This window comes from Nesoenas mayeri (genome assembly GCF_963082525.1).
Source record: "Nesoenas mayeri genome assembly, chromosome: Z".
Classification (NCBI taxonomy): Eukaryota; Metazoa; Chordata; class Aves; order Columbiformes; family Columbidae; genus Nesoenas; species Nesoenas mayeri.
In genome coordinates this window covers 55,034,040-55,061,299 of record NC_137542.1, presented here as the reverse complement: position 1 = coordinate 55,061,299, position 27,260 = coordinate 55,034,040, and the positions used below count along the sequence as shown (strand labels likewise).

The following is a 27,260-nucleotide window of genomic DNA, read 5'->3' as shown; positions in this document are numbered from 1 at the left end:
TTTGTGTATGAAAATGATCTAATTTAACTTTCACTTTTCTAGTTTCTGGATTTTAGTCTGGAGACTTTGAAATGCTAATATAGTTCTTATCACCATATTGCCCTTTGATAGGTTTTATTTTTCCAGTGAGTATTAAGGGATAATATAGTCTGCAAGTGCGTACCTTAAGAAAGAAAAAAAAACAGTACTAGGTGAAGGGGAGACAGAAGAAGGATAAAAAAATTTCTTTTTTTAAAAGCAAAGAGACAAGTTAGTGAAATTATACCAAAGGAAGCAAAGCTAGTTAAACTTTATTTTCCGAAACTCCAACCTAAACAAGTATGTTAAATAAACATCCAGAAAACAGTCAGTGCTCACTCTATTAGCAGATGCACAAGTTATTTAACCAAACAAATAACAATGAAATATTAACAGAATTATTTACATGCATATTTATAACATGTGTTCTTTACAGTAGATAACTTCTCGGAAATATTTCTATTTCTTTTGGTGAAGGGTTCTACTCAGTCTAACCAGTAACAGGTAACAGAAAACAGTAAAACTGAGTTTGGCAACAACAACAGACTATCCTAAGAAAACTAACATGATTATATGGGATCAAAAAAACCGTAGTTGGCTTCAGGATTTAACATTTATGCAAGATATGAATTTACTCCAACTACAAAATTAAATCAAACTACATAAAATTAGAAGAATGGAGAACGTTACAAGAATTGCTGGAAGGTCAGACATGTTAAGATACATTAAAAAAACCAAAAACAAAACCAACAACCAAGCACTGCACATACTCTTCAGAAGCATTGCTTAAAACATAACTATATTCATACAGTCTTCAAGAACACAACAAATTATAGTTTTTGCTTGTAAAAATTGAAAATAAGCTTATCTGAAGCAAAGATCTGGAAAGCACCTGACTTCCAAAATACTGCTTGCTTTTTCACATATCAACATACATCATGTTTAATCCTGGAAAAAAAAGTTCAGGACTCAGCCATATATATGGGTTTTGGAAGAGGAAGAAAATAAATGAAACAAAAAATCCACCACAAAACAAAATCTTCACAAGCCATTTCTCATTATTGTGATCTACACAAAAAACCTCCAGATTTGGATCATACTCTCATTAGCAATAAAAAAATAATTAAAAAAACCCCAACAGAATCAAATACCAGATATCTTTCATACGGTAAGAAGTCCCAATATATACCAAAACAAGCAAGCAAGCAAGCAAATAAATTTATATCGTTATTCTTCCTCTTTCAACCTCAAGGGAAATTTTATTGGATGATCCCCATTAAATTTTAATTTCAATTATGATAACTTTTAAATCATTTTTATTGCAGCCAAAAAATTGTTCATATACCTGTACATAAAATAAACTATTATATATACACAACATTTTAAGTTACACGGCATAAGTTTACAATTTTTGGCAGATTCTGTTAAACAAAACAGAAATTGTATAAGTTTAGTACTCTGAGAAACTCACGTTCCTTCTTTTGGTAGAAACGGTTTATATCCCCTTGTATTTTAAGTGTACCTAAACTGGTTTAATAGACTAACATTAATGTGTAATGTCTCACTGTTTTCTCTTATGTTCTGATTCTATACAGAACTTTTCATATGCTTCTTCAATTTCAGGATCCATCTCATCATCAATGTCATCAAAATACCTAAAAAAAAATCCCAAAACAAATCACTATATATGTTATGTTTACATATAGATTTTCAGAAACATTTATGTAGATGTCAAGAATAAAACAGAGTTTTATAAGTACTAGTTGACGATGACATTTTCTTAAAGAGAATGAAGAGGAAAAAAAGACATGGGTACCAGGAAAACAAACAGAACCTTGAATCAGCATAGCTCTATACAAATAGCTGCAGTGTTTGTCACCATTTGAGATCTCACATTGTCTAGTTTGAAGGACAGGAACAGTTCCAGAGATGACAGAAAATGAAATAATGCAATGCAAACTTCCAAAAATTTAATAATGCATCTCTAGTGACATATTTTCAAAAAACATAATTAGCATAATATTAGCATAATTTTTGGTTGGTCAGTATCCTAGGTCAAATACTGCATCAACTGTGTTGGTTGCAGAGTAGTCAAATAATGTAAAGAAAACCTGCATTCCTATTTGTTGATATATGTAAGAAGGGAACCTCCCTATTGCATCTGCATTGTATTACCTTCTATTCTATTGTAACCTTTTGTAAAAGACTTTGTAATAAGACTTTGTCTTATTTGGGTCATGGAAAAGACTAGATCTCATCACTGATAGTAAGTATTGCACAGAGTGAAGACTACGATAAGAGCTTCAAAATAAACTGGGAAGTGATGCGGATTACTTCAACTTTCTCCTCACAGCCATTAGGAAATAAATTCAGTGTTCCTTGTTTTCTCTAGGTTCAACAACATAAAATCACCATAAACTAGGAAAATGAAGTTATAGCTTGAATGTGATAATGCATATCGTTCTAAACAGCCTTAAAAAAAGAAAAAAAAAAAAAAAGGCCTGCGGCTACTAACTCTCAAAAAGTGTGCACTAATTTAAGGTTCTCAGTTCTATGACTGAGTTCCAAGCAAGCAAATAAGACATCTTATCTGCACAGAAGCCATAAATGGTATGTTTCACACAAAACCACAGTAAGAGCAACAGAAATGTATACAGAAAGTATTTTTTCTTCAGCATTGTGCATTGAAGAAGCAGTCTACATATTTATTTGTTCCTCCTTTCCTATGTAAGTGTAGACTTGAGAAGGGACTCCATATAGAACCTTCTTCCTGAGGTCAGCCATAAGAAACAGCTGACAGAGGATGAGGATACCTAAGCCTTTCTTAAGCCCTCAACAAAGGTTCCACAGTCACCTTGCATGAAGGTTGACTCTGTCTTCCACATGTCACTCTTTGGATTTGCTGTGTTTTTTAACTGCTGTCTCCATTTAGCATTTAATTTGTTGTTCTAAGCACTGTAGTTCACACAGGTATTGTTTTCCCCATAGTATGAGACTGTTGATTTTTTATGACAGGTCTAATTTATCTTCCAAAGTTCTTGCCACTCCCCTCAGCTAGGCACCATCTGAAAGTTTTCTAATTTACTAACAAAAGTATCAGTCCAGGCCAGCTCGTGTATCACACATAAACACAACACTGAAAATGTTCCTAAGTACCAAATAATGATCTGAAAGTCTTCCTTCAAGCACATGGGTGCAAAGCTCAGAGCAATTTATTTTAGACCATATTTCTTTTTACAAGTTACCTATTAAATTCCTATAAACTGGTGTCAGAAGTCAGACTATATTCCCACCTACTGCCTCCCCCTTTGCCAGTGGGTTGCTGGTTTTGTTCTACAGGAATAATGAATAGTGATTTAATTGAGGGAACACTACTTACTCTGAGGAGAGAAACTTCAAAACCTCCTCTCTTTGAAGGACTCTGAAAATTCTGTAATCATCTCTAGTTAGAATGCATATGTGCATCAGTCAAATGAATTCAGGCTGCCTTGTTACCAATACTTGAAGATCTGGTGCTTTGCTTTACTTACACTTTTTTTTAAATGCAGAAGGGAGTGTGTCTGTACATGTGTATACATTTCTGAAATTTAATCACCCTACTCAGTTATATAATATAAAATTTGTTTCAAACTTGTGTGCTTACAAACCAACTTATACCTGAACAAATACATAACTTAGTTTCATTTTTATCAAGATTGGATTCTTAATTCTGCAATAAAAATAACTAGTATTACAAAAACTAGTATTACAAAAAATTGAGTATTACTCAAAAAGAAAACATACGGGTCTCCAGATCCTGATAAATCTGTTCCATTTTCTTCATAATCTGGAAACAAATCCTCTCTTTCAAGCAGCTCCTGGTATTTTTCTTGGTAATCTGGCAAAGTAAAAATGAGTCTGAGTAATATGTAAGACTAGTCCTCTAAATTAGCATACTTCTGTACAATTTGAAAATAGCCTATTTAATGAAGCCATAAATGGCATGAAACATATTATAGAAAAAACAGAGTTTTCTCAGGACATCCATTGTCCTCCAAGAATGGTACCTATCTTCCCAGAGAACTGTAGTCACAGATGTCTTTGCCTCAAATGATGCTATACCATGTTGTACTCAGGTTACAGAAAACAAATAAACTAAGGAAGAAGAAAAATCTTTTGCTACTAATAGTAGACGAGCAAAAGAAGACTTGAAGATTTCTGCCTTCCTGGAGATACCAAGTACTGAGGACTGTAGCAAAAATTCTTATGAACTATATGAACTCAAGTACATACTCTCCATTTCAAACACTTACCTTCTTTTAATGAAGAATACAGCATGTGTTACACAAAGCCGGGAATTCCAACATCATTTTGTCTTTCAAGTTGTACAAGTTTCAGACATCTGAAGAACAACTTTATGTACTTTGACAGGATATAAACTTAACTACAACTTTTTAAAGAAGATAGATAAGACAGATGTACTGAACTTGTGACGTACCTGGATCTGCTGCAGTGAAAGGAATACCATCAGGAGTGTAAAATGTTGGCTCATTCTAAGAACAGATTTATACAGAATGTTAATATGCATTCAGAGATAACAGCTGTTTGTAGTTTTCAGCAATGGGACCATCCATGAATCAAATTAAATTCACGTTAAATTAAGCAACTTAAGTGTCTGTAAATTCTTACCATAAAATAGTTTGGGTCATTTTCAGGGGTAGCTTCTGTAAGTGAAGAAGTTCCATGAACTCTACCCCAGTTACTTGATCGCAGTTCTACTAGTTTCAGAAGCATATGCTTCACATCTCTGAAATAAAGAGAAGCACTACAGAAGTTAGAATGTTTTGTGCTAGGCAAGATATACGGGGCTTATCTTGCAAATACTAGATAGTTAAATCCCCCAGACTCTAAAAAGCAGAAAATTTGTTCCAGTCTGCAAATAATTTTTAGTGGTGTGTGTTCTTCCCCCCTCATCCACCTGCTGCAAATCTAGATGCTTTTTTGTGTCAGTTATGAGATAGTCACTCTCTCAGTTTCCTCTGTGGTAAAGTGAGAAGCCCATAAGAAACAGAATTTGCTGTAGTTTTTAATCAAGATACCAAACCTGCAGCACAAGTTGAGGAACAAATCCTTTTCTGATAAAAGGACAGTAGTGGGAAAACCAGGAGGAGGATCTTCAAATTGCATTTTAATAATCTAACTTATGCTCCCAAATTTAGCCCTCTTAATCACACTGAAATTTTGCAGTCAACTGTGAGAAGCAATGACTCAAATTCATTAGATACCACCACTCATTTCACCCCTAAAATAAGAGAAATGGCTTTCTTCTTGTAAGCAAGTCCATGGAGAAGAGTCTCATTAAGGAATAAATAATAAAATCTTCGGTTGTTTTATGTATTAAAAAATGTTTGTACTTCTATGTCTTTGAAGCCTCAGCTTGTACTATAAATTTTCTCTGGTTAGTGAAGCGAAATTTTCCTCATCTTCCCTGGGGGCAGCTCAATTACAACCCACAAATGCTATGAGCTGCATTGTTGGCCTTCCTCCATGTGGGAAGAGATCAGGTCACTGTGCCTGAACCCTCTATAGGTTTTTAGTAAGTTCGCAAGAAGCTGAGAATGAAGTGCAGCAGAAACAAATAACATCATGCATGCAGTTCATTGCAAATTAAACAGCAGAATATATTAACTAATCACTCGTTTTTTTCCAGACTGTAGTAAGACCCTGCCAAAAAAGCATGGTCTTCAGAAAAAAAAAGCCAAAGCATATTCCATTTTGCCTTGATATTTATAGTGATCTGTCTATATTTAATACTGTTTGTATATATGTAATACTGTTAAATTAGGATTTTAAAGTATATACTGTGAGGTATCGCCACTATTGTCTCTTTGTATCTATACTTGCTCTTAGAGCCTAAAGCACTTATGGAAGAATTCAAGACCTGAAAGGTTAAAAAAAAGAAAAAAAATTAGAGTGGAACATGCATCTCTATTAAAAGATTAAAAAACAACAAAAAACAACAACAACAACAACAACAAAATGCAACCAATAAACCTAAACCCTCCTTTTTTTTTTTTTTTTTTTCCCCCCTGTGGGAAGTGACCCAAATATCCCCTTACTTTTCAAAAAGAAAAGTTTTAAATATCATGTTTTGGACATGTTTATTACTCTTGAAGATTTTAAGGTATTATGTTTAGTATAAAAACGAAATACTACACATAAATTTATCTTCTCACCTACTACAGTTTGCATCCAACACAACATTTTCAATTCTCTGAATCATTTCCTCCATATCATTTTTTCCTTTTTCTTTCCAGGCATCTTCTAAAACTGACCCTGTCAACTAAAGACAAGAGATTAACATTTTTTTAAAAGAAAATTACAAAACTTTAATAAATTGTCAACAGAAGATATTCTATAACAATTCAAAACATTTAGATGCAATGCGTGACCACCTGAGGGCTGAAGCTCCCAATCGCCTGCTCTTTTTGTTAAACAGACTAACAGATCTTATAAATAGTTTGGTTTAGACTAGAGACAATATGGTAGCTCTATGTCCAATGTTTATATTACCTAGAAGTTCACAGCGACTTCTTTCAGTCTTGAAATATTATTTTGAAATAACTCCAGTGACTGGCATTTGTCAGATCTTACTTAAGTATATGCTATAAAAAAGGAGACTTTATTTTTGCAGATGATGCCACCAGCTTACCTGAGAATAATAAAGTTTAATAAACTTTAGAAACACCTCAGTCAATTCAGCTAGCATCAGACACGCCATAGAATTTCATCTGAGTATATGTAAGATCAGCCAAAATTATCTGACTGAATCAGCCTGAATTTTAATTCATAAAATCTGTGATACTGAAGCTGCTGCTGAGAAAGCTTTAGCAGCAGTTTAGAACTGCTGTGGAGTAAAGCCTTTCATGTTAAGAGTAGGTACTTCATTGCCCAATAATTGCACAGTAGTTAAATCAGAAAATAATAGTTTGCCACTATGATCAAAGTTAGTAGCAGTTCCTGATATACTCAGCATAAATATGACATGATCCAGAATGCTTGGAACGGTACCTGATGATGCACAGGAATAAAAAGCAAACATAAAAGCAAGCACCTCAGTACTTGTTTGGTGTTTCTAGTTTTGTACTGCAGTCCTACCTTGATTTTAGATAATAGCACCAAGAAGGTTTAATTAAAAATAAACAAATTGCAAAACAAACTGGTGAAAAACCTGTATGTGTCACTATATTAAATGGAAATGACAACAGGAGACATTTATTGCTTCAGCATTGAAATAAAGGTTTCACAAGGTAGCCCAAACTAGCTGCAGATACACTCCAGTATTTGTAGATACTATAAGAAATTAGAAAACACTTGTGTTCAAAAAACCCAAGTCTCTGTTCTGTAACACCTTTCAGATTTAGTAACGTATCATAAAATAATTTGGATCACTTTATTTTTATATCTTTCATTTTAGAATGGATGCTATGAACACAAATAAATGTTCCAAGAATATCCATAGAAATAGTGAGACCTCCATTTTCTTTGGAGAACGATCTTAAAAAAACAGCAGCATTGGAAAGCTTCCTGATTTCTGTACTGCCTTTTCGAAAGGTCCTTCAGTGGGCCTTGCCTCAGAGGCACTGCCAACGTAAGGATTTACCACAGAAGTGAATGTGCTTGTTGAACACGACCTCACACTTGCTATGAAGCAACCTGCTTAAATATCCAAATTTCAAATGAAGGGCTTAAATTGGAAGGTTTAAACCTTTCTTGCTGTTCCCTATTTACCATGCCAAAAGAAGGTGCCAAAATTGCAATTCAAGAGAGAAAAGTCTAAAAAATAGTGAAGTGGGAGAAATGAGGAACAATGAGGAAAACCAAACTAACCAACCCTCCCCAAAACAGAAACAAAACTCCACAGAAATACTGCTTAGCCTTTTGTCTTAATTCCTAAAATAAAGAGTGGTTTCCCAATTACGCATATAACCATGGCTAGTGAAGATAAATTTTCTCCCTGCATAGAGGCTAACATTTTTTTTAAAGAAAAAGTGAAATGTAAAAGCAAAGAGGTTTGTTTTGATCACAAAAGAGAAATATATAAATTTCTACAGTAATAATGATGCAGACAATATAGTATAAAATAATTGATATCTAGATCTTTTTGCCACAGAAAGTGGTAGACCTTAGCTGCTGAGTGTCCTTCAGAACAGACAACATACCCAAAAGCCCATAATTCATTCAAGTTGGTTAGAGATTTCTCTCACACCAGAAACAGCAAAATGAGACCTGAAGGGACTGCTGCTGACTCCTTTGTGCCTTGGTTTCCGTTCTATTGCTCTTGTGTGTACACAAACAGCCTCACTTTTTACTTTTAGAGCAGCATGTTATGTTTTTGTTGACTCAATTTCGCAATGATACTAAGGAAAAAAAAAGTACAGCTTGCTCTGCTAATGATGTAATGCATAAAGCCCTATGAACACTTCCTCATTTGCAGTTTCCTCCACTGCTCCCAAAGGTAGGAAAGTGAAAAAAACTGGTTTTGAAAACTACTGTCTCACCTTCAGCAGTTTCACAGCACATATCAAATTACTGTCCACAGGATTAGAGAATAGTGCATTTAGTAATTCCCGAAGGCCTTCTTGAAGAATTTCTGCTCGTGTCACCTGTCCCTTTGTTCCTTTAATCTGCAAAATATATACAAACATTTAAAAGACTTAAGCTTTAGAAATTAATTTAGTTACATTTTCTCTCTCAAATGCTGCATGATTTTGTGATCAACATAGTTGAGCTCTTCAGTTGGAAGAACATGCCACATACTGTAACTATTTTAGAACATAGACTTTGAATAATTACAATTCTGACATGTACATAACAATGCATGTCTAGCATTTTTTTTGTCTGCTAATAAATTGCTAAGAAAAACTACCAAATGCCTGGCAAATGGCCCATAAAATCCCAAATTGTCAGAATCCCATGCTCTTTCCCATCCTACATTATGTATTCTCTACAGCTGTAGTGGCTTACTTCTACAAGGCACTCTTTATGTATTTAAAATTTTATAGAAAATTGTTTAAAAATAAATGGTAGACACCACAGAACTGTACAACTCCCCCTCCCCCAAACCCTTTGCAAATCTTCCTTTTTACTTCTAGCAATTGAAAATCAGATTTCAAGGCCCACTTATGAACAGAAATGGAAGAGTCAGAGAATTATTTTCTTTCCTCATTTCAGCGAAGTATTTTTTACAGTGTCTGTTTAAAGCAAACCACTGAAATAATCCAGACAAAAATATACTTCGAATACATTACTACAGTAAATGATCTTACTGAACTCATGGGTATAACAGTCAAGTAAGTTTTGCTTGTCCATACACTTTTTGTACACTGTAAAACAAAGACTTCATAATTCATGCACTAGCCACGGACTCAACCTTCAGAGGAAATATTGTTAAAAAACCTGCATTTTTAATTGCTCATTTTGAGGATTTCCATGCTTTCCTCAAGGGTTTGATAATAGCTCCTATTAGTGGTTGAATATTGAATTACATAGGTTATTGATCCTGACTGGCTTCTCCTAGGCTATAACACTTCCTGTGTTGGTTAAATGTAGTCATTTGGGGGTTTTGCCAGACAAAATACCAAAAGCTTCATTCCAAAGGTGGTTTATGGCTGGTTCTTTTTATGAAGTCTTACACTATTTAAAAATAATTTTCATCTTTATACACTTCTGTTTCTAATGATCTTGTCCTTTTTTTTTAATCTGTTTCTTGGGCATGTTATAACAAAACTGTTCTAAAGCTCTGTTACTTTATTCCCCTCTTCTTTAGAAAAACACCTCAAATTATATCCCGTGTCAGTGTTTACATAAACACAACAAAAAATTTAATGAAAAACCACTTGACATACAACTTTCTTCTTACCTCCAGGTTCAGGTAAAGTTCAGCTAAGAACAGCACAAAAGCATGAAATTGTTTTCGAGTTGTCTCCTCTCCTTTGGTAGCTTCATCTCTGTTTTCATACTCTGTTCGACACCTATAAACACACACAAAAAAATATCATCTGCAGACAGAATGCTAAGAACTGATGAACTTCATTAATACTGTTAAATGCTGAATGCTGGGAAGTATGATATGTGAAGGAAATACGAGGACTTCATAAAAACACTGTGTTTTTGCGTCCTTTGGGATGAATACATGTGATTGCAGGATTACGTTTTCAAGCACTGAGATATCTGAGACAGCAAAATGAAACAGTGCAAGGTCCTGCACTTGATGCAGGGCAATCCAAAACACAAATACAGGCTGGGTGAAGAATGGATTGAGAGCAGTCCTGAGGAGAAGGACTTGGAGGTGTTGGCTGATGAGAAGCTTAACATGACCTAGCAGTGTGCACTTGCAGCCCAGATAGCCAACTGTATCCTGAGTTGCATCAAGAGAAGTGTGGCCAGCAGACTGAGGGAGGTGATTCTGCCCCTCTATTGTGCTCTGGTGAGACTGCACCTAGAGTCCTGCATCCTGGTCTGAAGACCTCAGCAGAAGGACAGGGACCTGTTGGAGAGGGTTCAGAAGCAGCCACAGAAATGATCAGAGGGCTGGAATAGCTCTCCTTAAGAAGACAGGCTGAGAGAGTTGGGGTTTTTCAGCCTGCAAAATAGAAGGCTTCAGGGAGAACTTATTGTGACCTTTCAATACTTAAAGGAGGCTCATAAGAAAGATAGGGAGGGACTCTTTATCAGGAAGCGTAGCGTTAGGATAATGGGTAATAGTTCTAAATTGAAAGAGGCAATATTTAGATTAGATATTAGGAAGAAATTCTTCACTGTGAGGGTGATGAGGCACCGGAACAGGTTGCCTAGAGAACTTGTGGATGGCCCATCCCTGGAAGTGTTCAAGGACAGGCTGGACAGAGCTATAAGCCACCTGGTCTAGTGGAAGAGGTCCCGGCAAGGGGCTTGGAACTAGACGATCTCTTTAAGGTCCCCTCCAACCCAAACCATTCTACAATTCTATTATTTAGATATAAATACAAATACAGAGGATTAGGATAACATGACAAAGAGGTATTTTTCCAGTATCCAAAAACTGTGTCAAAAACATACATTTACATAGCAGTTCAAAAACAGAATTAAAAAAAATATTTGAGATAAAAGGAAAGCCAGACAACTTATAGTGTATTCTCAGTGGTTATTTAATGGACTAAGAATAACCAGAGAGACTGGAAAAAAAAAAAATCTAAGGAGCTGAAATAGAAAATTTAAGGTACACACTTGGGCTGAGAAACAGAAGAGGAGCTCTCTGTGGTCATACTGTTAGGTTGTTTGCCTCCCCTTCCCCCTCAGTTTCATCCATATTTGCAATGAAAACATAAGCAACTTTAAACTCATGGCTTCAGGGTGCTAAAATGAATGTTATTTATTTGGCTGGCTTTAAAAAACAGGAATCAGGCAATCCAATGTTAACAGAGATTTCCTTCATGTTCAAGTAACAAACATAGTTAAAAAAAACCCACAAAAGACAAGAGTGATCATTTTGAAAACAAAAAGACTCATCTGCTTTGGGACAAGGGAAAAAAATATTTTCATCTTCTCCATACGGTACCATTCCTGATGAAAGGTCATCTGAATGCATTGCTGTTAAAGTTTATGATGCTTTTGCTCCTAAACATAGCTGGACTATAGGAAGCTTTTAAAATAAGAAGTAGCCTGAAGCTTTTAAAGCCTTAAAGAACAAAGGGCTAATTCCTAAAGAATTCTTAAATATTACAATGTATTACCGGTTCAAATGTCACGCAGTAAAATTTAAAACGAAATATATCCATTTAAAAAGGTGGCATTTTTGTCAACTACCAAGTCTAATGACCATTAAACTGTAGAAATAAAAAATAACGGAACTGTATTCATCAGAATATACAACATAGGAAAATGGAAAAAATAATTGGCAAGCTATTACTGTTAGTAAACGCCTTGAGCAGAAACACCAAGGATTTATCTGTGAGAGTAATGACATTAAGGCTTGAGGTATTTATCTTGATACTGAACAAAGTATCTGTCATTTTGAACTGCATCCTGATGAAACCCCTGAAACTGTATTTGAGCACATTAGAAAGGAATGCATTTGTATGAGAACGCTTTGTAATTCTATATTCGTAGACAATGTGCTTGTGGATATAAGCAATCACTCAAATAATTCTATCTGTAATTGTACCAAAATTACAGGCTGTACTTTTAATGATTCAGCCCTTGTAACCTCCCACCAATTGTTACGATCTAACTATACACTATACCAAGATTTACTGCCTGTACCCATTGGAATAAACCTCACACTAGTGAGAAAATTACTGCAGTATCATGAGCTACGCCAAGCACTGAAATGAGTAAAAGAAAGTGGACAAAATGCATTGATCACTGTCCACCATGATATAAAATAAAGACACAGTACAATTGAGAGACTTAAAGATGGAGATCACCACTAGTGGGAAACCCTTTTGGGGTAGTCATGCATACAACTGGAATATACAACCAGATGTTGCATCCTGTAGTTGTCTTACTAGGTTTAGCCTTACTGTACCTCATACTAATAACCATTTTGTATACCAAACTTAGAAAGATGATAATGTATTTAGAAAAACTTCATGAACTCTGCTTCACATATTAGCAGCAATGCGTACCAAAAACAAAGCGAGGATTAATAGAGAACAGACTGCCTTACCTTACTGAATTACTTGGTATACAGCTTTTTGTAGAACTTGTTTAGAAACTGCTGGTATAGAATTTGCTTAGCGTAAGTAATTTTGCTGAGAATAACTTCCACAAGCTGTGAACCTTTGAAACCTTCTGCTTCTTAAAGTACAAAAAGGCCTTAGAGTCTACAAGCTAGAAGATAAGAGGAACTGCATCCCTGGAGATAAGGAACAGGACCATGACTAACAGAAGACAAAATAGAAGAATGTTTTTACTGTTGTCAAGAACTTGTTTTTTCCAGCTGCAGATGCAAAACAGCAACTGAAGGAAGGTCAGAACATTAACTGACAGCCTTCCTGACAAAAACAAACAGATTCAATAAAGAACGGGGACACCCCAGACTCTGATTTTGTAGATGGCCCAGCATGACATGCACAGGCTGGGGACTTGGATTGTGGGGGTATAACTGTCTTAATTTTTTTTCCTGCTGAGTGTCCCTCTCTAGGAGGTATCCAGCTTCAGCTGCTCTATGCTGTACCTTGCAAATAAATTACTTATTTTAGAAGAATTTCTAGAATCCATGCTTGAGTCTCTGTTATGGGAAATGTATGGGAAACGAACTTCTCAAACAAGTAAGCCATTCGAACACTGCAGTAACTGGAAACTTATCCTTCTGGATTTTATGTACCTACTTTATATCTATAAAAAACAACTAGCTGATCAATGAATAAACTTTACACAGTGACTCCAGCCAGAAAAGTAAATAAATAAAAAAACATAATTAAGTCCTGTCAAGAGTCAAAGGAAGACAACAGTACATGTATGTGTATTTAGCATTCACTAATCTTCAATTTATCCTGTAATTTGGGATTAGTCCAAGATAGTTCAAAAGAACCTACAGAACTCTGAATGGAGTCCTACTTCCATATTTTCAAATATTAAAAAAACCATGTATTTAATATTCTGTATGTACATGTGCTTTAACAATCCTCAATGTAAACTTCTATTTTAAATATATACCTCTTTGCATACAACATTAAGAGTTATACACAAAATAGGAAGACATGTAACCTGAGGAAGTAACAGGCTTAAAATTACATGCTGATACTGACCTTTGAAGTAGCAACTGTCGGAAGTTCCCACTTTGTGGACTAATGGTTAGATGGTGAGATAGATAGTTACACAACCGTGCTCCCATGTAGGAAAAATTTGGGACGGACGTGGCCTTCCAAAGAAAAAAAAAAGTGGAAAAATAAATTATTCATTAAAAGTCATGATTAGGCTATCTTTAAAAGCTTTTTTGAAAGCTGTGTTTAACAACACTTTATTAGACAACTGCAGAGCAGAAAATTAATATTACTATTTGCCATGTTTATTTTTTCATCTCATCAACACTTTTCCATATGCATTTCAGCACTTGAAAAAATCATTATACTGTGATTTTGTGGCTTTAAGAAAACGATCATCATTATGTCGTGTCCTCAACTCTGCTTCTCCTTTGTGACTTAATCCAAAGAGTGTCTGAAGGTCACTTACAAACTATTAAAAAAAAAAAAAAAACCACACAACAAAAACCCAAAAAATGGAAAAAAACAGTGGACATTAAGACACTTTTTCAAGGATGCAAACTCTCTCAAGGACCAATGAGTACATTAAAACAATTTGAATGAAGACACCCTCATTCAGTCTAAGAGCTAATTATCCCAGAATCTATTTTTGGCAATACAAAATGCCCAGGGAAAGAGTACAAGAACATGGCAAGCAAGGAAATACCTTCTCCTGTATGTGCTCCAGCAATGTGCAGAATAGTAAACTACTGATTCAAAGGCTAAAACTGTATCATTACAGTTAATAGGTCATGATGAGTCCTTTTTTTCTAAAACAAGTCCTGCTACTGTTGAACAATTACACTTTTATAATTTAAAAACTGGTGGTAGCAATGAAATTACACAATTTAAATTGAGCACTTTCTTAAAATACTTTAAATCTGACACTTCAAAATTTCAAGAGGTGGAAAAAAGTAATTGAGAATTCAAAGTCTACATTCAACCTCTCACAGAACTTAACACAGAACACCCCCTTATTTTGACAGTTTATTACTGTTCATTTGTTTTAAACTCTCTTCTAACAACACTTGAATTTAAGATTATTTTTCAAATATAGCTCCAGTGAAAAGACGTTCTGGTGTAAATAACTCCATCAGCTCCACTAAAAAACCCCAGGAATACTAAGAATTCATTAAACTTCTCCTGTGGATTTATCAGCTTGGAACATTCCTTTTGCTTCTGCTTCTGACATTTTTCAAAAAAGCATCTTGCCATCAGCATGTCAGTGCATTACAGCTAGTTACCTTTGACAGGCAGAGAAAAATACACACTCAGTGTAACTGTACTGTGTGCATAAAGTCGCTGGAGAGAACTGAAGTGCCTTTGGAAGACACAAGTTTAAATAATTAAGATAGTAAAATAGAATTCAGTTTTTATTTATAAGCAGATGATTAAAAATACACTTCTGCAATTTTAATTGTTTTTTGATAAGCCAGGAAACACAAATACTTGAGCCTCTGCTCAAGACAGAAGAATAATAATAAGCTTACTTGAGATACACTTGAACACTATCCTATACTGACATGCAACAAAACTAAAATCAGATGCTTTGGCACACTAGCACAGCTTTTTTTCGCACTAAGTTTTATTTTTCACCTGATTTCAGACTGATAATACTCAGTGCTTCTGAATTAAGGTAGGCACAGCCAACCCTAACACTGGACTTGTTTTTACATAGGAGGTGACAGGAAGAAGCAACATAAACACTTATGTTAAATGAGAGTCAATGTATTTAACATATATGAAATTAAAAATGGGATAATTTCTTCTTTTCTTCTTTCAATAAAGTTCTATGGAATATGCTAATACTTTTTTAACTATCCTCCATGTGTTCAAATAAAGGACAGGAAAATGATGCTGCCAAACACAGCATAGGTAATCTTAACATTTAACTTAAATGGTTCTGAATTAAATGTGCAGCAGTTCTGTAGCATAAAATCAGAAACCTGAGTCTCCATAGTTCTTTACAATGATCAACCAGTCATGCAGCTTTAACATACCCTAGATTATTTTACAGGAAAAATATTCTGCAAGTATCTGCACTTAACAGGTGAACAAAAATGTGCATTCTTCAAGGTAGAATTTGAAAACAACAAACCCAGGAAAGTGAGGTATACCCAATGTAATAAATAGCAAGCACAGGTGTGACTTCATTGCAGCAAGCTCAAAAGGCAGTAACAGCAGTTCCTTTGCTAAGCAACAAATATTAAGCTGTTACTTCCAATGGCTCTCCCAATTAGGACAGAGTTCAGCTCAAGGTCTCTGTCCTCATTACCATGGCCGTCCATTAGAAGAGCTTTCCTTCCCTCCAATTACGCTGTTCTCAAATACGTATATTGCAAAAGAAGAAGAAAGCGTGTTAATAAAGGAGCGTTTCCCAAAGGGCGATGTGTGCAGTAGGTATAAATTTATTTTTTTAAAAATACCAAGGAAGAAAAAGTATTTAAGTATTATGAAGAAATCTTTTTGCAGGATAGAATAAAAATGTACAACTCTGACATTGCTAAAGACTTCTTCAATCTCTACTATATAAATACAGCAATTCAAATACAACTCCCTTTAAGTGCTGTAATTTCAACTCCGGTATGTGCCCCAGGAAATCCAAATATCCAACAAATGAAATAGAGTAAACTGCGAAAATTTATCAACCATCCAAGTATCCCACAGTTGAGTTACCATTTGAATTTATTGAGCAAAATCTTTCCTTATATGTTTCTATCTAAAAAGAAAAATTCAAGCCATTATAATAATACGTAAATACAATTTCATAAAAATTATGCTTATCTTGGACATTATGTAAGAGAGGCATAACATCCACATTATAAGACAGAATACACAGGCTACCTGCTGATAGATGAGTTCAACAAGTTCTTGTAAAGCTTCATCTTCAGTGACCCAGCCATTCAGTGTTTCGGCAAACTGCGCTATTTCAGTTTCAAAACAACCTGGTTGCTCGGTGAGGTGATTTAGGAAGTCTTGCACATATTCTGCCAAAGTCAGATAGCCATCATATCTATCTTCAAAGGAAGAATCCTATGGCAATGAAAGAATATACCAACTATTTTAAATGAACCTAAAAATCTACTGTTACACTTAACTGTCTCCAGTAAAAAACATACAGCCCTCAGTCTTGAGTCTCTGCATACTTAATAGTGGTATTTATTACACAATTCAACATTTTCAGGAAGGATGCATCAGAAATCTCCAGTAGTTCTATCATCTTAAGAGGTAGGTAATGTTTCTATAGCATTTAGGGTCTCTCAGCAAAATACATGAAAAGACAGATAAAAAAAAAACCAATCACATAGTTTGCCAAGTGTAAGATTAACTACCAAATAATTAAGTGTATCTGTTAAGAATGAAACTAAAAAACTGAGGCTTAACACCCACTCCTGATGTGCACACAAGTTGTGCTGCAGATATACAAAATATAGAAGGAAAAATGATTGAAAACAAAATATTTAGGCTTAGTGTGTATAGTGCTCCAAAATATTCAGAAGGGGGAGAAATTACAGAAATACAATAGATACAGTGCACTGTTCCCATGTAGAATATGTAGCCATGGAAAGTGATCTTTTAAACTCAGCAAATTTGCATCTCTTGGCAGTGGCTGAAAGATTACAAGGCATTTATGCTACCACTTTTGGAACAGAAGGCTGCTAATTTTGTCCATTCAGAAATGACTTTATTTAACAGCATCTAAACAATACTGTTCTGGATGATTATAATGTTCGTATATGAGGTGAATGGTTAAGGAAGCAATATACTTTGTGATGCCATCTAGCAATAACAGTACAAATAATTCACTTTGTCACACTACACAAAAGATTGTGAAAAGCATCTGAGATGTCAGAAGTGCAAGCAGGAGCCTGAAGACAGACTGCTAAAGAAATTACCTATAATTAGTGATTCAGTACATAAAGGTAACATACAGAATAATGGAATTTTCAACTGATCTACTATTTAACAACAACAAAAAAAGTTTTAAAATATATCTAACGAAAAAATTGAGCTACAAACAATAACACACTTCATGGACACAAATAAATTGATAAATTAGATAATTGTATTCTTCGCCTCCCCATCACCCCTCCCTTGATGAGCAGATATTGTTTACTTTCTGTGTTTACAATGCCTCAGTCCCTCCTCAATTGTGAAGCAATATGGACCTGTGAAAGATTTTTATCTGGATATGAACTGCAGAGAAAGACAGACAGACATTGCTGAAAATCAAATACTGACATTCATTTCATGACCTATGAAGAATGTGTGAGGAAAAAATGCAGATTTACCAAAATGTTTCAAAGACCCATGTTGTAAGTGTATACAACTTAAGCTAACGGCAGACACATCAGTATAACCAAAAAATCCTAGATATATTTCCTGTGATGTTTAACTAGGTAGAGTATTTGCCCAGCGAATAATACTGAAGGCTGTTACTTAATGCTGACAATCAGAAATAGGAAAGAAATACAGTTATACAAAAATGGTATCAAATTGTTAATATTTATAGCCTTCAACAACCTGATCTGAGTTGGGTTTTTGCATTGAATTGGAGGTTGGAGCAGAGGAACTTCAGAGGTCCTTTCCAACCTAAAGTATTCTACAATTCTAATGGTTTGGAACTTATAAGGCCAAAGCAGGAAGGGTAACAGGCCTCTGTGTAACTTGCTAAGTGTTCTATTTCTCTAAAGGAAGTCAACTTTTACTAGAAGACTTCAACTGGCCCACTAAAAATTCCATACAGTAACTTAAACTATTTTGTTCCATGGAACTATGACATTGTACAATAACTGCAGCTTAGTCGCATGCAGCTGAACTAGCATCTCTCCAAATAACCTGTTAGAAAACTCTCCAGCCAAGTTGCAGGGAATGCAATTGCTATAGCTAGTAGAAATAGCTGCTCTTTCTGACAGCCTTCAGGTTGTTATGACATCCCCATTCAGCAGTGAAGAAAGTATCTTCCTTTCATCCTCACTTGAATTAAATATTGGAGGAGAATGTCCTTGTTTTGGAAGAGGCCCCAATACCTTCTGGTATAGTGGTGCCCCTGTATTCATACTCCTCTATCGTTTTTTTCTTCCGTTTTGCCAGGTCCTGCATTTGGGTCACAACACCATCATGCAAGGCTACAGGCCCAGGGAACACTGGCTGCAAAGCTGCCTGGCAGACAAGGATCTGGTAGTGTTGATTGACAGTGGCTGAACATGAGCCGGCAGTGTGCTCAGGTGGCCAAAAAGGCCAACAGCATCCTGGCTTGTATCAGAACTTGTGTGGCCAGCAGGACTAGGGCAATGATCAACTCCCTGTACTCAGCACTGGTGAGGACCCATAAATTTCAATGATTTCCCAGTCAAGACAACACTCTCTAATCCTTCTCTGTTATGTTTCATAGCTGTAGGATGGGATCCTGGATTATTCACAACAGAAGTGTCTCCAGTTTAAAGATTACAGATTTGCCTCCTCTACTAAGGGCCAGTTCATGAGTTTAAAGACATAGCAGTTTAAAGGCTAATCAGGTACAAAAACTCCTCTGATTTACATAAATACCAGAAAATCTATAGAAAAGATCTATGAGTCAAATCTACTCTTGGGCTCTGTTTCTGTACGTGCTAATTAACATTTTCCTATATTTGATAAGTATTCACAACATTTTCACTTAGGAACTTACTCACTAATAATTTATCATTTATTTGATTACTCTGTAGACTTCTGAAGAACAAGCTTTTTTCCCCTTCAGATTGTATGTGCTCAACAAGTTTACAATAAAGTTATTGCAAGCTTAAGTAGAATGACTATTGCATATACAAAATCACCTATCCACACTTAGCTAAACAAGTAAAACCAACACTGGTGCCTCTTAGTCTCCTTTCAGAAATAAACTGAAGTTACAAAAAAAAAAAAAAAATTAAAAAAAAAAAAAAAAAGAGAGAGAGAGGAAAAAAAAAAGCAGCAGCGGGGGAAGAATTCCACCTAAGCAAATACAAAACTCACTCCTAAAACTATGAAGTGTGAACATCATTATGCCCTTCTGATGGAGTGATAGTCATGTCATTATCTTACACCCATGCCAGAGAACAACTCTGACATTTCCTACTGGCAATCCAAATCTAAATCCAGTCACCAGTTCTACTGCAGACATCCATAACGTCTGATGGGATGGACAGTTATATGCAAACAGAGAATTCCACAGAAGTCTTCCCTCCCCAAAGTTCTGGTAAAGTTCTTCTGAAATTCTAGCATGCCTTGAATACTGTAGCCCTTAAACTATCTTCACAGGTAACTGATAGTTTTGAGTATCTGAACTACCAGAGATTAATTAATCTAATAATCAATGTTACATGGGTGTGCATAGTAATTACAATAATGTACAACCAAACAAGAAATCAACACTTTATTTCTAAAACAACAGAGGCTTAACAGGAAAAACACTGTGTATTTTGTAAGAGAAATGAGAATTTTCAGATCCAAAAATTCCAAGAAACATTCTAAATGAAAACTAAAATGTACTAATTTTAAGTCAGAAAAACAGAAGCTTCTCAAAACTTTGTTTCAATTCAAATTTTAAATCTCACAGTCAAAATTTGTGTAAAGTGTGCTAAATTCCTTATTTTTATTGCAAGTGAGCCCGGTTTATGAAATAAATTCCATCATTAAAGTAAATAAAACCAAACTTCATAGTCGTGAAGGACTAAAGTCTGAAACATGACTATCTTATACCTAGTATATTCTGATTTAATTAGGGTCCCTGCAACATACTTCCAAATAAATGTTCTAGGTTTTGCTAGCATTTTAAGAGTTATTTTTATTAATAAATGAGTCACTTATATTCATAGCATTTTCCTACAACATAGCAACCAAGAACTCCTACATGCTTATGTGTTTTTGCAAAACAGCTGAAAAGCAACACTGCAGGCCTCAAAACTTTGTAATTATAACAATGCATTATGTATGCCATTCCAAATGGCTTTTTTTTTGGTCTTGAAACTGAAATCCTTTATTTATAGAAAACATGTAACATGTACTGAGGCAAAGTAGTGATTTCCCCCCTAGATTAGATATTCACTAACGCAAGTTAACGTTGGCATTTTGTTAACGGTTGTGTACTGGCTATGGGCTTGTACTATCCAGGACAATAATTCCATTCAGCAAGCTGGCAACATTAAGATAACATCAATTTTACTAGTGAGGAAAAGGCTTCAAAACACCAAACAACCATATTTAGCATTCAAATAAATAATTTAACTTATAGAAAAATAAAAAAACTTTTTTCTTTAAGTTATTAAATATCTGTTTCAGTATAATTGTTTTTTCTGACTTGACTGTATTTGTAAAAGTAATAGTTCCCACCTGCTGACATATAGTACCAGAGTTTGGCTGCTTGCATAACAAAAGGATATTCTAAGAACTCACACAGATCCTCCCTGGAGTAGAATTACAGAAGCAATACACAGAAGACAAAGGAATAGAAAATAAGAAGTATCAGCTTTTATTACATGGTGTGTCTACCATACTGATCTGAGCTCACACTTAGTCTGGCTGCAAATATAGTTTGCATTAGGTATGTGGATAGGTAACTGCTAGGAGTGAGACTAAGCCGACTTTTTTGTCCTTTGGAGCTACACCACTGAAGGAAAAGGCACATGATGGTACATCAAGTTAAGCAGCCATAGCAAATCATACCCATGGCACAGTACATTTATGAAATGTAAACCCTGTGCTCAGAAAAGCTAAAATTCAAGCTTCCTGTCACATTTGCTTAGAAAACCTGTGAAATCTGTATAAAAGTGCAGGTAAACCTTTACTTAAAATGTGGTGAAGATATAACTACAACAGAGGTGGTCACCAAAAAAGACAGCTTACTCTGATGTTGGGTGTCATCAGTGCTTGGTGTAATCAAGAAGAAAAGTGTTTTATTTGCAGCAAGCTTTACCAAAATATCCCATGCTAAAGGCTCTCAGATACACCATAATATTCACTCATTATCACTTAACATTCTGACTGTGACTCTGGAGGTGATCATCAGAATTTTGCAAATCTCTTCAGCAAATGCAACATTGAAGTTACCTGATATACAAGACCTCAAGAAAACATTTTAAATTTGAATATAAGTAAATTGCCATATACTAAGAAGAGAAGATAAACACTTACTGTGAAGTTCTGATTGAAGTTCTGGTTGTATCCTGGTGGATAAAACTCAGGTGCTTTAGCAGACAACTTTGATGTTACCACAGGAGCCACAGTCACCTGAGGTTCACCCATTTCTGGTCCAGAATCAGGAACTGAACCTTTATCTTGTGATCCAGATGAAATTCCTGTCTGTTGCAGGTGTTCTGAAAAGTTTGTTAACAGCTTTTCTTAGAAACTGCTAAACTTTTATGTATTCACATAGAATACATAATGTTCTGGACTTCAAATATACTTTTACTATAAATATACTTTCAAGTTTTCTTCAAATATACTGGTTTTATTGTTTTTCTTAAAAATTGATAAAGTTTTCACTGCAGCAAACTCTAGATGACTTGCTACATGACCAAAAGTGAACACAATGTTCAAAAGAAGGTGGCCAAAAAAGGGGAGGGGAATTAAAAAAAAAAAAAAAAATAAAAAGAGAAAAGAGCTCTCCTAGTCTCTCATGCATGTTTTCTAAAAATGATAACCTGAGAAACTAGTAAATCTTCTTATGGTATGCTTGCTCTTCTTGAGGGTTTTTCATATATTTCAGATATACAAATGCAAAATACAAATATGTATATGCAAAACTTTGAAGGTCAATAAAGACCTCACTCATCTTTAACACCACAATTTTAATGTAATCCTCAAAGACACAGCTCTCATACACCATTTGCCAAAATTTTCAAAAATCAGTGTTTTTAAAACTGCTATTTTCTATGTTTTCCAAATGTATCTTTAAGAATAGCTCTTAAGTTCACTGAAAACAGAACCTGGTATCTGCTTGAAAAAGCTAACCATCAAACCACGTTTGTGTTGCTGTTGGGTTATTTTTTGGCAAATGTTTAGGCTGGAGTTCTTCAATAAGGGGAAGGCTGAGACCATCTGTGGTCAGATTAACAGACGGATAAAACACACGCACAGATGTGAGGGCACGGAAAGGGGGGGATGGACAGAGATGTGTTGTCAGCGGCTACAATACAAGATCACACGTTTACCTGCGCACAGGTCCATACCTCAGAAACATGAGCACTCTCCTTAGGACACGTGCAAGTACCCCTATGCAGCTTATAACCATGCGGTGCCGAGAGGAGCCAGCCAGGTGCCTGGGGTGCGCAGAGCGCTGCCCCTCAAGGCTGAGGTAACCCCCTCAGCCCCTACATGTGGCGGTGGGGAAAAAGGACGCGCCCCCGTGGCCAGGCCGGAGGAAGGTGGAAAGGAAGCCCCCCGGCCCTAGTCTCAGTGGGACGGCGAAGGGAGTCGGGAGGGGGAGGGGGGGGGGTAATCGCAGACACAAGCGAAGCGGTAGCAGAGCGGTGCGGGCAAACGAGCGGAGCGCAGTAGGTTACTGGGACCCGCTCCCCAACACCCTCAATACCGGGGGCCTCCGGCGGGGCGGGGGCCGCTGCGCGGCGGCCAGTACCTGCGTTTCCGGTGCCCAGCGGCGCCGTCTTCGGAGGCCGCAATGGTTCCTGCTGCGGGAAGAGGCCGCCCGTTTGGTGCCGCTGCTCCTCGGCCGAGCCTGAGCTGTGGCAACCGCTGCCCCCGGAGCGGGCTCCGCAGCGGGCTCCGCCGCCGTTCTCCGCCGCGCCCTCGCCTCTGAGGAGGGCAGCGACTCCTCGGCCTCGGCCTCGGCCGGCACCTGGCGCTCGGTCGAAACTCTCCGACATGCTCAGGTCGGGGCGGCTCAAGCGCTCATGGGAGAGAGCGGGCGCGGGGGAAGGCTGGGGCCCAGGGGAGCCGGGCGCAGCGTGGTCCCGCCTCGCCGCGGGCCGAGCCCTTCACTTTCAGTTTTACCCCCACACGCAGCGCCACGATGGTCGCGGCCCGGCGCGGCTGAGAGCGCCCCCTGGCGGCATGGTCACGCCCGTCGCCATAGTAACCCGGTGCGGGGCCGCCGCCGGGGTGGGGGGAGGAGGCCGCGTCCCCGCCCCAGTCCGGGTGTCGGCAAAAGCTGCCACCTCCGGAAAGGCCAGCTCGGCTGTCACGGGTTAAAGGCTCCCACCCGGATTTCGGGCTGCGTTGCGAACCTCACGTGTTCAGAACTGATGAGTCAGCATCGCCACCCCCCCCGCCCCCGCCACGGGACAGACTCACAGCTACCAACCAGCACGCAGCTTGTTTGTGTCAGCGACCGGTTCTGGGGCCGTGGGAGGTACCCGTGTCACACCTTCTTCCAAACACAGGAAATCTTGGAAACGGCATTTTCAAAAAGGCAATGTTCTATTGTAATTGCTTCCCCACAGGAACAAACCGCGTGAGCTGACGCAACAGGACCAGGACGGCAGCTACACTTAGTAGGAGACCTGTAGCTACAGGTGTCTGCCTTTAACAGCATCACGTAGCACTCTGCATGTACAGCTGTTTTACCCAAGAAAAGGGTTTGTGTGGAAAAGGTGCAGGCTAAAGTCTAAATTTAAGGAAACCAAGTTAAGCCTCCAATGCGACAACACTGTATTTATTATATATGGAGACTGTCCATGTAATGTACTTTGCTAATATCACATTAACTGCAAATGATTTGATTCACCATTTAATTCACCTATTTATGTTCAGAGCCTTGCTCTACTTGCTTTGTGAACTCGAGATCACAAGCTGATTTGAGACGAGGAAGGTAACTGGGATCTAGGATGCCCAGCACAGACCTCAGCTGATGCTGCAGGTGATGTTTGTGTTTTGTCACCCTGAACAGCCTGGCCTGTGCGGGCCTGGCCACCTGCGCCCTCCAGAGCCAATGGCAGAGGCTGCTGTAGTGTTAGGTCAAACTCTATTTGTCACCCATGAGGAGATGAAAAATATGCAAGTATGTATGATGCATTATATATCTATAAAAAAAAAAAAATCAGAATAGCACTGTCTTGTATTTAAAAAAAAAAATCCAATTGTATTGTAAAATGGTACCTTTAGAAGTTATATTTCTATTTGATTTGTTATTACATTTTACCATTTTTAATTATTAATGGGGGGATAAGGTATAAAATATTTGTTACTTCCCTGAGGCATGAATTGGCTGATTTTTGGTGAGAGACAAAGTTGGCCATACAGTAAAGGTGACACAGTTAAAATTAATTAGGCTCATGGGAAAACTGTTCCTAGGCAACCCTCACCGAAAATGAAGACGGGTAAACTAACAAATCTGTACTCTGCAACTTAAATGAGAGCAAATGTAGGAGATTTTGATGAGTCTTCAGAAAAACTGCAAGACTTCCTTTGTGTAAAAAATTGTCAAAACTAGACTTAAGCAGTATTACCAATCCTTTAAAGATCACAAATTAGCTACTAAAATAAATATATTAAAACTAGTCAGTGTTCTTTTGTTATTTCAGCTTCAGTTTTATAGCCTATATGGTGACCTTTGGTCACATTTATAGACTTTACCTTACTGCAGGAGAATTAAAAGCTTACATTAATGTGAAAAATGAAGCTGAGATTCTCAATCTGGTCTCAGGAAAATCATCATGATATACTGCCATCCCTTTTTAACATGCCAGTCTTTCAAGAAAGCAGATCTGATTAATCTGATTCTTCAAGGTATACAACTATATAAGTATTTAAATGCCTCAGGTTAATATTATTGAACCAGACAACTTTTCACCTTTAGTCATTAATGTGACTTCTTTTCACTTAGCCGACTTTCTGCATTATTTTAATTTACTGACTGTATGGCAACTACTTACCTTTTAAAGTGGAATGTGATCCCAGATCCATCTTTACAGACACACTTCTGAAGTCTGCATGAGAACACTTGTGTTTGATTTGGAATCAATCCTCCCTAATGTAGACACCTAAAACAAAAATTAAAAAAACATTATTTCAGGACGTTAAATCCAAAATTATAATCCCCAAGTACTACCTACAATAGTCAACCCCTTTAGACAATGCCTGAAATTCTGTTCAGAATTTTGTGGCCTGTGTAGCTGAAGTCCTGTCAAGTACTTCCAGTCCCCTGAGACCAAACCGCAGGAAAGCTAAGCTGGCAAGACATCCTAAGCACCCAACAGCTGGATTAAAACTTTCGCCAAATGCAGTTACGACCACTTATAAATATCCACTAGAGGAATTACCTACTTTGTCCTAAGTATGTTACCTAATAGTCTAAAACTTAGTTCAGTGCACACATCTGCAGCACCTGGTGCTGAGAAACCACACTCTGCAACTTTGTCACTATTCAGAACACAAGCACTTTCACATGGCTGCTTTTTTTTTTTTTCTTTTTTTATGCTGACAACAAATTTCTAGTTAGAAAAATGGAGAGGACTGGCTCTAGCTGTATTATTAATAATTGGAATTATAACGATCCCTATTATACTGATGAGGCATGTTGTTGCACTAGTTAATGGTGACTGGGCCCAAAATACAAAGCACATAAGACATAACTTTAAATGGAATCTTTCTTCCAAATTTATTTAAAAGCATGGTAGCCTACTAAACATCTAGTAGTGGGGTATGCTGTTAATTACTCTCAGAGATGTATTTTGACTGCTTAACTTCACTTCTAGTCAAAATTCATCAGTTGTGAGACTAGAAGCTGTGTGACACCTCCTGCAATGCATATTTTGCAAGAATAATTACACAGCTATAAATAAATTTTTAAAAAGCCTAACACAAAGAAACTACAGATTGTGTGAAAGAAGACAACCTATACAGGCAATGAACGAGCAAGCGGCACGTTGTTCTCTGTAAAGTGCCTCTTTAATAGCATGGTTTTTAATAAATTCATAGATTATTTACAGTTTCCAGAGTTCCTCTTTCTGTTATTCTCCCGTACTGCACCTACCACTCAGACACCAGATCACTGCTTTATTACACATTTCAAGAAATAATGACGAGAATAAAGAAGATACCACCTATATGCTGTGGCGTTTGTCCACGTGAGACAACCACGCTGCAGGGAGTCTCTTTCTAAGTCGGCTGCCTCGACCTTCGCCTCCTCTCCCTGGTCACTGGCGGCCCGCCACGGCTGAGGGACGGAGGCGCCAGCGGCTGCCCGTGCCCTCCTGGTGCTCGCGCCCGGCCTCCACCAAGCGCCGCGACGTCTTCAGCTCTGCCGGCGATACCTCAGCTTCCCCCGGGAAGCCCCTCGGCAGAGCCCCGGTGCCGAGCAGAGCGCAGGATCGGAGGGCGAAGCCGCCGCTGACAGACCCGCCCGGCCTCCTCTCAGCCGCGCGCGGGCACACGGCGCGCGGCCACGAGCGCGAGCCGCCGGCGGCACGCAGGCGCCACGTGACGGACACCCCCCGCCCTCGCGCCGCCGCCGACCCCTCCCCGGTCGGGGACGCCGCGTAACGCGCCCGCTGCGACCTC

General features: G+C 37.5%; 1 protein-coding gene across 4 annotated transcripts; it reads right to left on the bottom strand.

Annotated features, from left to right (window-relative positions):
* Positions 1-273: 273 nt before the first annotated feature.
* PAIP1 (poly(A) binding protein interacting protein 1) lies at positions 274-27,260 on the bottom strand. 4 transcript variants are annotated; one of them, XM_080363094.1, is made up of 13 exons: positions 26,804-27,260; positions 25,634-25,741; positions 24,064-24,147; positions 21,936-22,117; positions 16,629-16,817; positions 13,791-13,903; positions 9,920-10,031; positions 8,559-8,684; positions 6,234-6,340; positions 4,687-4,804; positions 4,496-4,550; positions 3,802-3,895; positions 274-1,673 (listed from the first exon to the last, which is right to left on the bottom strand). In XM_080363094.1, exons 2-13 carry the CDS (start codon positions 25,662-25,664, stop codon positions 1,580-1,582), a joined length of 1,305 nt encoding a protein of 434 aa, XP_080219220.1. In that variant the 5' UTR covers positions 25,665-25,741; positions 26,804-27,260; the 3' UTR covers positions 274-1,579. The 4 variants fall into 4 exon arrangements, 3 of the variants coding, with proteins under 3 accessions (XP_080219220.1, XP_080219221.1, XP_080219222.1); XM_080363095.1 differs by lacking the exon at positions 24,064-24,147; XR_013923550.1 differs by lacking the exons at positions 24,064-24,147; positions 25,634-25,741; positions 26,804-27,260 and adding exons at positions 4,311-4,399; positions 23,380-23,766 and having other exon boundaries at positions 1,640-1,673.

Excerpts from the sequence above, each read along its gene's own strand:
- PAIP1 (XM_080363096.1), bottom strand. The coding sequence starts at position 23,626 with ATGTCGGAGAGTTTCGACCGAGCGCCAGGTGCCGGCCGAGGCCGAGGC. Across the intron at positions 16,818-21,935 it reads ACTTCAATCAGAACTTCACA|GATTCTTCCTTTGAAGATAG; the intron begins GTAAGTGTTTAT and ends TCATTGCCATAG. Across the intron at positions 1,674-3,801 it reads TTATCAGGATCTGGAGACCC|GTATTTTGATGACATTGATG; the intron begins GTATGTTTTCTT and ends ATTTTTTTTTAG.